The following is a 12,830-nucleotide window of genomic DNA, read 5'->3' as shown; positions in this document are numbered from 1 at the left end:
GGTAGGAGACCCTCTTTTAGTGCAATCTGACTATTAGGCACAGATATCTCAATCTGCACAGCTCAAACTCGTGCGTCACACGGAACCACGGAGCGCACACCCCGGTCTCTCGTTTACCCACATTAGTGCCCCTCGCGTCACCGCACTGCGTGGCAAAAGCTCTTTGCTTTTTCTCTGTCCAGGCAGAGAACGGAACGGCAAAACACCAGCAGGACCCACCGCTCGCTGCCCCCTCGGTGCCGCTCCCCGCACTCAGGCCGGGTTTGGGGGCAGCCGCGCAGAGATGCCAGCGCTGCAGGCCCGGCAAGGACGCGCTGCCCGCGGCCCCAACACGGCGCAGGGAACTTCCCCGAGCGGCGCCGAGCCCCAGGAGCCCAGCAGCAGCAGCATGGGGGAAACGGAGCTCAAACAGAACCCGGGGAAAAACGGAGCTTAGGGACGGACAGAGCTTATCCCGGCAGGGGAGCGGTGCCGGCTGTAGGGCGCGGTTGCGCTGCCCGCCCAGGCTTGTCGGTGCGGACTCCGGGGGGCACCGGCGACGGGGAAGGAAGCGACCCCCTGCCCTGCTCTGCTCTGCCCGGCGCTGCCCTCCCGGCCCGGCGGATCGCGGGGCGGCTCTTACTTGTGGAGGAGCTGGGGCAGGCTGGGCGGCGGCGGCATCCCTCTGCCGGGGCCCCGGCTGGGGGCTCCGCTGCGGGCATCGCTCTCCGGCCGGTCGGAGCCGCGGGGGGCCGGGGCCTGGCTCATGGCAGCGGCGGGGACCATGCGGGGAGGCCGCTGCGGCGGGCGGGAGGAGCGGGGCACCGAGCGGGAGGAGGGACGGTGGCCGAGGACCGGCCCCGCAGGCGACCGCGCTCTCCCCACCGCCCCCCCCACAACAACCCACCCCGCCGGGCTGGCGACGGCGGGACAGGAGCCCTGCGGCTGAGCCCGCCCTGCGGGAGGGTGCCGCTACCGGACAGGGGCGGCCGGCGCCGCGCGGAGCCGCAGTGGAGCTGGGGGGGGCGGCGGGGGCGGCCAAGGCAACGCCCGGGAAACGGAGCCCCCCCCGCCCGCCCCACCTGGGCGTCGCGCCCGGCCCCCGCCTCCCTCCGTTGGCCGCACCTGCCGGGGGACGAGCGGCCCCGCAGCCGGACACCGAGGTTTTACCTGCTCGTGCTTTGGGCGACCATTGCGAGAGACCCGAGGAGCGGAGGTTGCGCTGCTCGTAGCAGAATCTGGGCACCTTCCTTCCAGGGCTTCGTGCTTCTTCCGTAAGGTGTCTGTGTGTCGGAGAGCGCTGCGTTAGGAACCACGGGGACGGCCGGGCTGCTTCCAAAATTCACCTTTATGCGAGGAAATGAGCGGCGCTGGAGGGGCTGGGACCTCCCTCCGCACCGGGCAGAGCCGCTTACCTGAGTACAAAACACCACCACCTGAAACGAGAATACGCGACTCGCGTTTAGCGCACACTCCGTGCGCAGGTGGGGAGCACTGAGCAGCTGCGAGGCGGTGGGAATCAACTGCTCGGTTACTTCATAGTTACACAACACCGAAGGTCCCTTTCAAGATGCCCGGCCATCAGCGCGGGTTACTGTGCATCACTTTGCACGCACCGTCACTTTGCGGTTCCGACAAACGCATCCTGAGAGATGCTGCAGTGTCTGCTCTGCGGGACACAGGGGAGCGCAGGTCAGAGCCCGCAGGCAGCCGTGAGGTGATGCACGGAAACAGTGTTGTTGCGTGATGTTTAAAGTAAGGTCTCCGTTCCCCCGATCGCCCACTAAATAATGGACTTTGTGCAGTTTTTCCTTGTCACTGGAGCACGGAGAGCCCTCAGGAGAGGCAGCCACAGCCACCATCAGCTGCCGGTAATGGCTGCAGGTGAAAGGCAGCGACTGGTGGCTCGCAGGGCAGTGGGAGCACGGCCACGGCACCGTGTGCGGCTGTGGATAGGCACAAGGATGTGTTATTTTGCACGCAGTGATATCACATCCCTTGTAAAAATGAACTGTGTTTGATGCGTACAGTGAAGAGCTCAGCAGGGAGAGCTCAGTGCTGGCTTCAGAAACTTCACAAAGGTTTGCTCTGTTTGCTCTTCTTGCAGGCACAATCCTCATTCCTGTGTCAAGCCTGTGCCTATTGCTCTAACATACTGTGGTGTTTTGCACACCTGGCCCCCCCTTACCTGAGCCTCGTCCCAGCCTCACAATATTGCAGCAGTGCCAGAAGAGAGAGGAGGGACAGCGGCTGGGCAGTAGAACTGAACAAGGGCAGACTGCTGAACAAGGGCTTCATCTCCTCCTGATGTGCAATGTGGTTATTTCTGCCTGTGGAGATAACCTATGGACTCCATGGGCACTCCTTTACAATGCTTTTTGTGGGGGATTTTATCACACAAGGAGTTTGTACACTAAAACTGATATCCTGACCTAAGTGCTGTTCTGGCTCGCCTTCCCATAAATCAGAAGCAGCTCTGGTGCACATGAACTCACAGTCCGAGCATTTATTTGTTAGGAGGGTAGATTAACAAAGGCGTGGGCAGAACCCGAGAAAGAGAAAGGGGCCATAAAGCAGAAAAGTGATGGAGCAGGCACACACAGGATACCGTGTCCCCAAATAGTTCAGCGTCAAATAACAAAAATAGCTATAACTTCATTCCCTTAATGTGCCCATTAGTCCAAGTAAGACCTTTCTTTGGTTCGTGCCTGAACCTGGCTGTTTCACTGCAACCTGCAATTTAATCCTCTGTGAATGTAATACCCTGAACATAATCATCTGTGAAATTAAAACACAATCAGCTCTCCGTTATTAGGGGAAGTGGGGAGCTGAAACATTGAAAGAAGGAAAACCTGGCTAATGGAAGTGCTTCTGGGCCCAAGCTGACCCTGGAAGAATCCCAGTCCTTTCCAGAAGTGATGTGCTCTGGCAGGAGAGTCCTCTCAGTCAGGCTGGGAGTGCAGGACTGATGTAGGCACCGCTACGTGCATAGCGTGGCTTATTCACAACGTGGGTAACGAACCCAGAAATAACAGAGAATAGATTCTGCTTTGCTTCTTTGTTTTGCTGTAACTGAAACAAAAATAGATGTTTAAACTAATGTTACTAAAATGTTTTGAAGCGAGAGTGTTACAAAGGTACTGCAAGCGGCAATAACATCATTGTGAAATGACAAACATGATTTCGTGAAGAATAAGACATCAGCTCTGAAATAGGATTGAAGCAGCAGAAAGTATCCTGTTGCAGGAATAAAAGACTTCATCTAGCAAGAATGGTAACACCGCACTCCTTAATGCACGGTGGGGGCAGGCGGGAAAGCACTCTTTCAATTCACTTTCTAAACTAATGAAGGAAAGTACCCACAAACTCCGAAGGGGGGGGAAGGATGAAAAATGGGCTGATAATTAAACACTAGCAGATCATTAAAACACTATTTTTTCTTCAAGGACATCAATCTCTATTTCCAGAGCTGGTTGTTCGTGTCTGCCTGTTCTCTCCAGTCATGGTTTGGACAGAGGAGCTGGAAGCTGAAGCACAACTTTCCAGTGCTGAGTACATGCAGTGTTGCCTCTCAGGTAAGTAAGTCGCTCTTTGCTTCTATGAGCTTTTACTATCAGCTTCTCCTGAAAATGATTTCAGCCAGTGCCACTGCTCACTAGCTCCTTCTCAGCTATTTTCTTCTTGCTGTAGCTCAGTGCTGTGAGCTGCTGGATAGGCAAACAAGTGAACAAAAAAGTCATCTGCTATTTGGAAGCACCCAAACCAATTTCCTTATAATCTGAGATCAAAATATCAGGGAGATCTAGTGCTTAAAAATATGGGGCCGTGGGGCTGATAGGAGGACAGCATCACCTGTCTAAAGCATTTGCCTGAAGATATCAGGTTAGGAGCAGAATAATCACCCTATGAACAATCAGAAAATGACCGTGTTGTTCATAAATGACACTCTGAGAAAGACAGCCTTGTTCCAGAGCTGCAGTGAGAAAGAGGAGACTCACATGCTGGACTGACTGCTGCAGTGGTGGCCACGTGCCTGCAATACACAAGCAGATCGAGGTGCAGAAATGCAGCCTTTGGAGACAAGCTGGGTACAGTCAGCCATGGGTAGCTGAGACTTCCAAAAGTGCCAGGGCATCCAACTAACTAAATGTAAATGCTGCAACATTTCAGCCCTGCTGCAGTGACGTTTGAGAAATAGATGCCATCCTTTGCATTTGCTTTGAAACGCTGCATGCTGCCTCATCACCTCAAGCCGGTGACAGCGTAATCCTCAATTCACATCTTGTAAATTTAGAAAAGATGAGAATGTGCAAGCAATCATAGCTGGGATGTTTACACACGCTGTTTGATCCCAAAATACTGGCTTATGTCATTGATGGTTTGTGTCATGCTTCTTTCTAGCTTCAGAAACGGCAAATGTTTGCTATCTGAACTGCGTTAGCCCGCTACTTAAAGGAAGTGAAAAGCAAGCAAAGAAAGGCTGATGGCCACCATAAAAATGAATGTCAAATTACTTCCAAGAGTAAACGTGCTTTAAAAAAAAAATCCATTCTGTTAGTCTTGGCTTGAGATAACCAAAACATGCGTATGAATAACCCAAGTAATCCTTCCATGCCTTTACTGTTACATATTCCATCTCTTATCATGACGTAATCACTCTGCTTGCAGTCATCCTCCCTTCTGGCCCTTATCATTCACAGAATAGAGAATTTACAGTAATTGTGTATTTATTTATGAACCCCAACCCATTTTTGTGTGTGGGTGTTTGCACAGTGGATTTGTCCCTCTCATCCTCAAACGTGTAGACAATAATTAACTGCTAGCAGGCCTGTATTATTAGTGGATATAGCCATAACTAATATACATTAAAAATTACTTCAGTAATTTCACAGGTTTTTATTGCATTAGGTTAGAAATAGTTTGAAGCCTTTAAAACGAAATAATTTTCAAGACTTAAAATACCAGTTCTTCATTATGTTGAGTGCAAACTCAATTGTCGCATACAGAAGTGGAGACAAAGTCTATCCCTCAGTAGTCACCTTTTTCCACATGGAAAAATAGGGATTTTCACAGGAGCAATGAGTACCATCCAGCAGGTACTGAAGGTCAGCATAATTTGTAAAGCAAAGTAGGGCCTTTTAAAAGGTTATATGAAGACAATTAGTTTCTAAAGGTACACTGAAGTAGTTCCAAGTAGTTCCACATCAGAACGCAGCACATCTCACGTGGCTGTGGCTGCTGTTTGGCCACGCTGACAATATCAGTGCCTGGAATGGGACCTTTACTAACCAAGGAAAATATCTGTCATTGTAAGAGCCCTGAATAAATTGTGCTGCAAGTCATTTTGGTATCCAAACCAAACTAAATTATTTTCTGATGTCTCCATCTCTATGGATAAGAAACGTCTGGTGACTGATGGAGTTGTGCTTTGGTGTCCTGAGAGCTAGGCATGCAATGGGCAATGGGAAAAGGTTCGTATCACTGAAGGTAGCAGAGCTAAGAGACCTGTCCCTGTTGGAAAGGCTGGTCTGGACTAATTGACTGACACCCGCTGTCCTGGTATATGGCAGGTATCTATTTCTGGGACTTCTCACTTGCAAAGGATGCTCTACAGAGCTGATTTCTGATAGCCCTGGGAAGGTGCAGGGCCTGGCTGGTGCCAGCCCTGGGGCTGCAGTGCCTCCTGACGGAGCGAGACAGCTCACGGCCTCTCCTCTGCTGACAAATTGTGCAGCTGTGGTGTTACATGTCAGCACTTGTGCTGCGGATCTCCAGAGACAAACCAGGAATGTTCTGCATGCCGGGCAGTGGCCTGCAGCCATTGCATTGAGACGACCTTCTTGAGGGAGCCATGGTGAACAAGATAGGTGGGGAATCCACCTGCAGCCATGTAAAGATAGGCATCCTACTGCAACAAGGACAGCTGTGCAACTTAAAGAGGAGACCTCAAATGCACTAAATCCTTGCTGTGTTTGATGTGTGGATACTACACTGATTTCAAACAGTGTTGGTTGAAAGGTAAGGTAGGTGGGACTGTATGTCCCTGAAGCCTAAGGTACTTTTTCATCAACATTTGTGGTGAGCCTGAATTTGTTTGATGGTATTTATTGTCATCTGGAACATTTCCAATGGAAAACATGATCTTGCTGACCTGGAATCTAACTCAGCTCCTGTAACCCATGTATTCAGAGTAAGAGTCAACAGAGAAATTTGCATTGATACTCAATGCAGCAAAGCAAAGAACTGGAGCTACCTAAAATGAGCTGCTCGCCTCTTGAGATCATCTAAAATTAGCCTTTCATTGAGTATTGATGACTTCTTTCACTGCATTACCACAGCTGTTAACCTGTTGCCAGGTCCTTCCGCTTTAGAAAGGATAAAGGGGCTTTTGAAGTCAGGTTCCTATTGGGCATCTGCAGCATCTCTGTGGGATTATGGAAATATATTTTGTAGGTGATTACCATAGGGATGGAAAAATCAAAATGCAATCTTGAAAGACAGACAATTATGGTGGAAAAAGTGGCCATCGTGAACTTTATATGACAAAGTAGCTTCCTAAGACTCCTGGGATGGGTGGTGAATAATAACACTTGATTTTTTCCTTTTTTGTTCTGCATTCCGTTATTGGATGGGCCAGGTGACAGAATAGATGACAAATTTGAGATCTGCTTGTGGGATAAAGTGCTGTGGGAAAGAGCAGAGAAAAAGGTTTCAGATTGAACCTTGGGGTCTTCAAACTATTCCTCTGGTCTCTTTAAATCAGTTCAGCAAGAGCAGGTGCCAGGTCCTACACTTAAAAAGGGAAAATATTGCCTGGGAAAGTACAGAATGGGGAATGACTAGGCAAATAAGAGTTGTTTTGAATAGGATCTGGGGAGCGTAATGAAGAATCAAAGCTGAACATGAGTCAACAATACTGTGCTGTTGCAAAGGAGGCCTTCATCTAACTGAGCTGCACAAACAGGAGCTTCATCTGCCCGTAATGTAATCAGCACCAAAGAAAACAAGAGAATAAGGCCTCAGCAAGAGCACTACATCCAGCCTGGCAGCCGAACTTTAAGTAGTAAGAAAGAGCAGTTCATAAGAAAGGACGGGAGTAGACAAAAGCCTACAAAAGGAAAACATTGCAATCACTATGTGGCATCTCCTTAAAAGCTTCTTTTACCTGACAGTACATCTGCTGGTTTTCATCCCAGAGATGCTCATACTCTGGAGAGGGTCTCCTGGGTACCTTGTGGCAAAGCAGTGGCAATCTGTAGTTAGGGAATCTCAAGTCTTCTCAGTCTCAAGATAATTAGTGCTCATTCCCAACACCCCTGCAATGAAGCACTGTGACAGAAATGCTGCCCCAGATGTGGGATTCAACATGGGCAGGCAAGGACAGCAAAAGGCCCCAGAGCAAATAGGAAGAGAGACCTCCTTTCTTTGTTTGAGGCACTCGGGACCAGATTGGGTGAGGTGAGGCCCTTGGCAACCTGATCTGGTGGGTGACAACCAGCCTACGGCAAGGTTGGAACTGGGTGGCCTTTAAGGTCCCTTCCAACCCAACCATTCTGTGTTTCTGCGATGCTGTGATTCTATTCTTGGGGGGCATCCACAGGAAGGTATGGCTGCATGACAGCTCATAGTAAATGATACTGTAAATTGCTTAACAGTAACACATTGTTCCACTGAGGTATCTGCTTCATTATTACAGCTGGTGGTGAGTTTGTGCTCCGAAACACGAGGATTGGCGGCCCTTGACATTTTAATCCAAGCTAGTCTGACCACAGATGCTGTTCTACGTGCCCCATCCTCATTTTCAAATTATTTTTAAATTGTCTTGACATCATCCTACAACTGCAAGAGCCACGAGTTAAATGTAAGTTATTGTTTGGTTTGTATTAGCAGCTCATAACCCACTCCTGAAAAGAGCCCTGCAGCGTGAGGCTGTGTACATAGCCTTTCATGCTTCCCTCCCTTGGAGCCATCTCCTTACAATATCTGGCCCACGTTCTGGATACAGCCCTGAGCGACATCCCCTGAGCCATTCAAGACATTTGCAGCAAATCTGAGTATTGAAAGCAGCTCTCCCAAGGGCTCATCCAAAGCTTATTTAAGTCAACAGAAGTCTTTCCAATTGATTTCAATTAACTTTTGAGCAGGTTCCGAGTCTCCGGGCGCTGCCTTTGCTGTGACAGCATGCTTTTTATACCACTCATTTTATACACCTATCAGATTTCTTCCAACAATTCTTTCCAAATTAAATTGCCTTAGGGTGTAAGGGAACATTTCAGAGAGATGAGGGACTGTAAGCTATCACATACTCATTGGAAATCAATGCGGCTTGGATACCTCACAGAAATCTGTGACATTTGGAATTTTGCCGTTAATCAATCCAGCCCTTTCTGTGCAGCCCTCCCCCATTTTCTCTCTGCTCTGTGGATCACTTTGTCATTAATGCAGAGTGGGAAGATGAGAGGAGACCCTGGCACAGCTGGACATGAAGCATCTCCAAGAGGCTGGTATATATCTCAAAGGGTGCAATCCAAAAAAGGATGTATTAAAAATGGATGAAATCGGTATTACTTTAGTTGAGATCTCCTCTTATTTTATCCTCTGATTTCAGTAGTACATAAAAAAAACTGGAGTGCTGCCATGACAAACTAGGCCTATCGTTTTCAAGCGCCTTTAATATGGGTCAAAACATTTAATCAACATGTATTAATTTGTTTTAGTGTTCTCTGGGGAGTCCCAGGGTGACTTTAGCACAGAGCTCCTTCGAGCCGCTTTAACAAAGAAGAAGAAGTGGAAGGACATCCACTGTGATTTATTTTCTCTGGATGATCAGTGGGGAAATTGGATACGCATGACATGCATTCATTTAGTCCTCACTTCCCTTTGATGATTAGGGCTGAATTTTCATTCTGGTGTATGGGGATTTGTGCGTGTCACTCCAAACAACAAGTGTCATACATCTATGTCCAAATGTAACTTTCCAAGAGCGAAATTCAGAGATACAAATCTCTGGTGTAAGTAGCAAAAATAAAACAGTACAGTGGCTAACAAAAAAAATATTTATGGTACAAAATTGAAGCCTCATAGAGAGAGGCTCGATTGAGTTTGCAATTAAGATGTTTGCCCCAGATTTTATATGAAGTATATATATATATATATATATATATACTATTGGAAAGATGTGCAGGCAACAACGTAATTAAGTCAATAACAATTGAGTAGCCCTTTCAAAACATCTGTTACTTGGTCCTTTGCACACAATTATGGATAACCTCCATAAGGAGGTGTGACCAATTCTTTCATTGTGCCAGCATTGCAGCCTCGGCAAAGAAAGGCTGAAGGAAGATAGCTGTATCTCAAACAAATCCCAGTGAACTGCTTGGTCTGTGTAGCCAAGTCTTGGAATTCCATTTATTTTTAATGGCCATTTGTTTATTAATGTAACCTGTTTACAAACCATGAGAATCAGACAGAAATGCGAGCAACTGTTTTTCAGAAAAAGCCCCTTTCTTACTACAGGACGGACTGACATTCACTAGGAGAAAGGCATTCCCCATGTAAAGGCTGATGGAAGGATGAAATAAAGCTCTATAATGGATTATGAAGCTTTGTAATTGCTGCTGGCAACCCCAGCAGTGATTTGAAAGGCTCTACTATGGCGTAATATTTTCCAGTTTTCATGCATCCCAATGTTAAGTGATACAAGTAATAAAGCTCTCCCTTCCCTTCCCCTGTAAGACTATTCCATACATCACATTGTGAACAAGTTTTATTTTTGGACTGTGATGAACATCTCACAGGACCGGGCCAGTGGCAAGGCCCGGAGCACGTGGTAGTGATGGCATCACATGGAGCCAGGAACAACTGCCTTCCACTACACAGCACTGAGTGTGCTAGGGAAATGAGCAGTGAATTAAAAACAAAGCAGTGCCATCAGAGCACTGAGTAAAACCCAGCGTAGCCATGGCTAAATAATTGCATCAAACGCTAAACAGCTCAGGGGTCTGCTTTGAAAATAATCATCTGCCACCCCCCTGCACAGGTCTCAGCAACAGGGTGGGGATTCAGCCCCAAGGAATTAGATAGGAGGGCTCACATCTATGTGCACGCACTGAGAGAATGGGAAAGGCTGACCTTGGATGCACTGTGCTGTACTGCAAAGGCAGGTGGAAGCAGCGAGCATCTGAGGTTCTGCTTCCAGGAGGCAGCAGCTCCACAGCTGCTTCTGCTTCATTGGCAGAGAACTGTCCTTGATCCAGCCCAGGAAAGGATACCAGTACTCTCAGCATCTGAAACACCTCAGTCGTCTGGGTATGTGCATTTTGCATGTAAATCTGGGGAAAGATTAAAAGAAATTGGGATGTAAGTATTTTTTATTCAAGGTTTGTAACTGTCCACTTAAGAAAATAAGCTACTAAGATGGAGCAACACTATGGGCTCTGGTTCAGCTGGGCAGCTTTGAACAGAGTGCTTGATGAAAGAGAGAGAACAATGGTTTTAATAGGCATTGCCACGCAGAAGGAGTGATACAGAAAACAGTCTCTGCTGTTATGCCTCAGCAGAGAGCTCAGATTTCCTCATTTCAGGCATTGGTGTCCCAAAACCTTTGCAGTGGAATCTCCAGAGAACCTCTGTGCCAGCAGCACTGCAATGCACCGAGAAAACATAAGTCCGATAATCCTCACGCTAAATTTCCATGCTGGAGCATTTAATAGTGTAATTTCCAGTACACATGGGTAAAGCCCTGCTGGAAGGATAATACAAAACAAAACCATTCCCGCTGGACAGGCTGCTCCTGCTCTGGTTCCACATAATAGATTGCATAATAAGTTTGTGGAAGTTGGTTTTTTTTTTCAGCATCTTCACAGAACATTCCAGAAGAATCTGAGCGGAAACCTTATTACCAACAACATCCTGTGCACAAAGGCAAGAGATGAGCAATCCCATAGACCCACTACAAACACAGTCTGAGTCTTAAAACTACGTCGGATCATCTGTGACAGTATTTTTCCTGAGGGCAGTTTCTGGTGTTGTTACAAGGATGTTGACCTTGGTGGAAAGCCTGAAACACCCATGTTCCAAATCCTGAGTCAGCTCAGATATACGTCAGTAAGGATCCCACCAGTGAGCGTGATTTATGGACCATGGATACTGTTGATGTCTTACTATGGAGAGCTGCTAACCCCCACAAGTTTTATCTGGCTTAAAAATACTTTCAGATAGAGCTGATATTTTAGGTCAAGGAGTATATAAGAAAATTCTGAAACAATTTAGCCTTTCAGACCAATTATCAATAACTCCTATATAACTTTCTCTTAGATTTTGTACTGTCTTTCTCAGCAAAGTCTGCAACTAGGGGGGTAGGACAACACATTTTGTGTGGATTATGGTACTAGTGGGGGTGAAAGCACTTGCCCTCCAGCCGTGTATCCCATTGCATGCCCAAGGCCTCTGATAATCCTTTAGAAATACACTGCCTCTTGAATTCTGATGCATCATTAGGGACATCGTTTCTCTGTCTGCTTTCCAGAAGTCTTTCACATCATTCAATAGCTGCAATCAGGTGGCAGAGGACTGATAAACCAGCCTTATCAGCAAACCTCAAAGGCAGCTTGATGGCAGATTTCTGATTATTGAGTGCAATTTCTTTCCTTCTTTGGAGTCCCTCCTCCAATATCTACAACTAAAGTGGATGTGTAATTGTTAAAATATTTCCATACCATTTTTTTCCCCCATAGACAAGTAACTGCAAGTTGTTGATCAAACCTGCAAAAGATCCGGAATTGATGTCATGAATAGAAATTGTTATTGAAGTCCTCACACCCGTGGGGACGTAAACTGGAGAACGACAGCAAAGCATCCTGCGGAGTTGAACTCAGAACTGCCTGCTTATAAGATACGCTGCAGTTCCATACGAAAGCCAATCGCTGCTCTTCATACGTCGGTCTGACTGAAAGATGAGACGAGCTGAGGGATCAGAGTGAATCCAGCGCTACGAAGGGCTTTGGGAAGAAGTATGTTGTAGTGATCTCTAACCCAACTCGCACTTACGTGTCATTTCTGAATGGGCACTTGAAAAATTCTTTGCCAATTCTGCTCTCAAGAGAGAGCTGTAATTTCCCTAAATCCCCAAACTGAAAGGGGGGAAAAAAAATAGTTATTTCAAAGACCTTTGAGAAACAAGAAAAACAGGGGCGGGTTTGTTATTTGTGTTAATAACTCATCCAAATGGTTTAAAGTAAGCTAATTTATGATAATTGGAGAGTTCAATTAATTTATCATGTCAGTGCAGGTACTACTCCAACAAAATCATCTCCAGCACATTTTGAGCCCCAACACACGTAGTGCAGACAGTGGAATTAACTGACTGCATATCCCAGAGAGTTCCACTTCACAGTTCATGGTTTCAGCTTTTGTACCCTTATCCAGACACAATGCCACTCTTTGGCACCAAAGTGACCTGAAAGCAGCTGCTGGCATTATAACCACCTGTGACGATTTCCAATACATTTCTAATTAAATAAGCCCCTTTCCAGTGATTCTTTGATGTCTTCTAATTTTCTGCCATTTGGTAAAGTCGAAGAGACAGAAGTCTCAAAGTAATCTGAATTTTATGGTTCCCAACTTCTGTTCCCTACAAGGAGCAAACCGATTTCTGTTTCGGTCTTTGAGGGATTATTAAGACAGAGGAACCATTATAACAACAATGAAGGGAATGTTTGATTTTCATACAACCCGTAAGTCTGTCCCTGCTGTTGAAACTGAGATCTCTTGTGCTGTGGTATAGACTGAGAACTGAACAAAAGCTGCTGAATCTCAAAGACTCATTAACACTTCAAGAAGAAGAAGAAAAA

At 46.8% G+C, this 12,830-nt stretch overlaps 1 protein-coding gene and 1 long non-coding RNA gene across 9 annotated transcripts in view; one reads left to right on the top strand and one right to left on the bottom strand.

Annotated features, from left to right (window-relative positions):
• The window catches only part of RBM20 (RNA binding motif protein 20), an 87,946-nt gene extending 86,515 nt beyond the window's left edge, over window positions 1–1,431 (bottom strand). For 2 of the 7 annotated variants that reach the window (XM_032445460.2, XM_085554706.1), the window contains exon 1: window positions 1,150–1,387. In XM_032445460.2, coding sequence (XP_032301351.2) covers window positions 1,150–1,172 — 23 coding nt within the window. In that variant the 5' untranslated portion in view covers window positions 1,173–1,387. Of the gene's footprint in view, window positions 1–622; window positions 858–1,149 lie in introns of those variants that run through there. The other 5 variants (XM_032445457.2, XM_015867389.3, XM_085554705.1 and 2 more) reach the window with 4 other exon arrangements.
• A 1,695-nt stretch (window positions 1,432–3,126) lies between these two features.
• On the top strand, window positions 3,127–12,500 carry LOC146759991 (uncharacterized). 2 transcript variants are annotated; one of them, XR_014948743.1, is made up of 3 exons: window positions 3,127–3,253; window positions 3,447–3,554; window positions 11,715–12,500. It is a non-coding gene; the product is annotated as an uncharacterized LOC146759991 (long non-coding RNA). The 2 variants fall into 2 exon arrangements; XR_014948744.1 differs by lacking the exon at window positions 11,715–12,500 and adding an exon at window positions 4,381–4,521.
• Window positions 12,501–12,830: the final 330 nt, after the last annotated feature.

Source organism: Coturnix japonica, chromosome 8 (genome assembly GCF_054131305.1).
Source record: "Coturnix japonica strain WE chromosome 8, WE-NBRP24, whole genome shotgun sequence".
Lineage (NCBI taxonomy): Eukaryota > Metazoa > Chordata > Aves > Galliformes > Phasianidae > Coturnix > Coturnix japonica.
The sequence above is the reverse complement of the archived record's forward strand: the minus strand, read 5'-3'. Positions and strand labels throughout refer to the sequence as shown.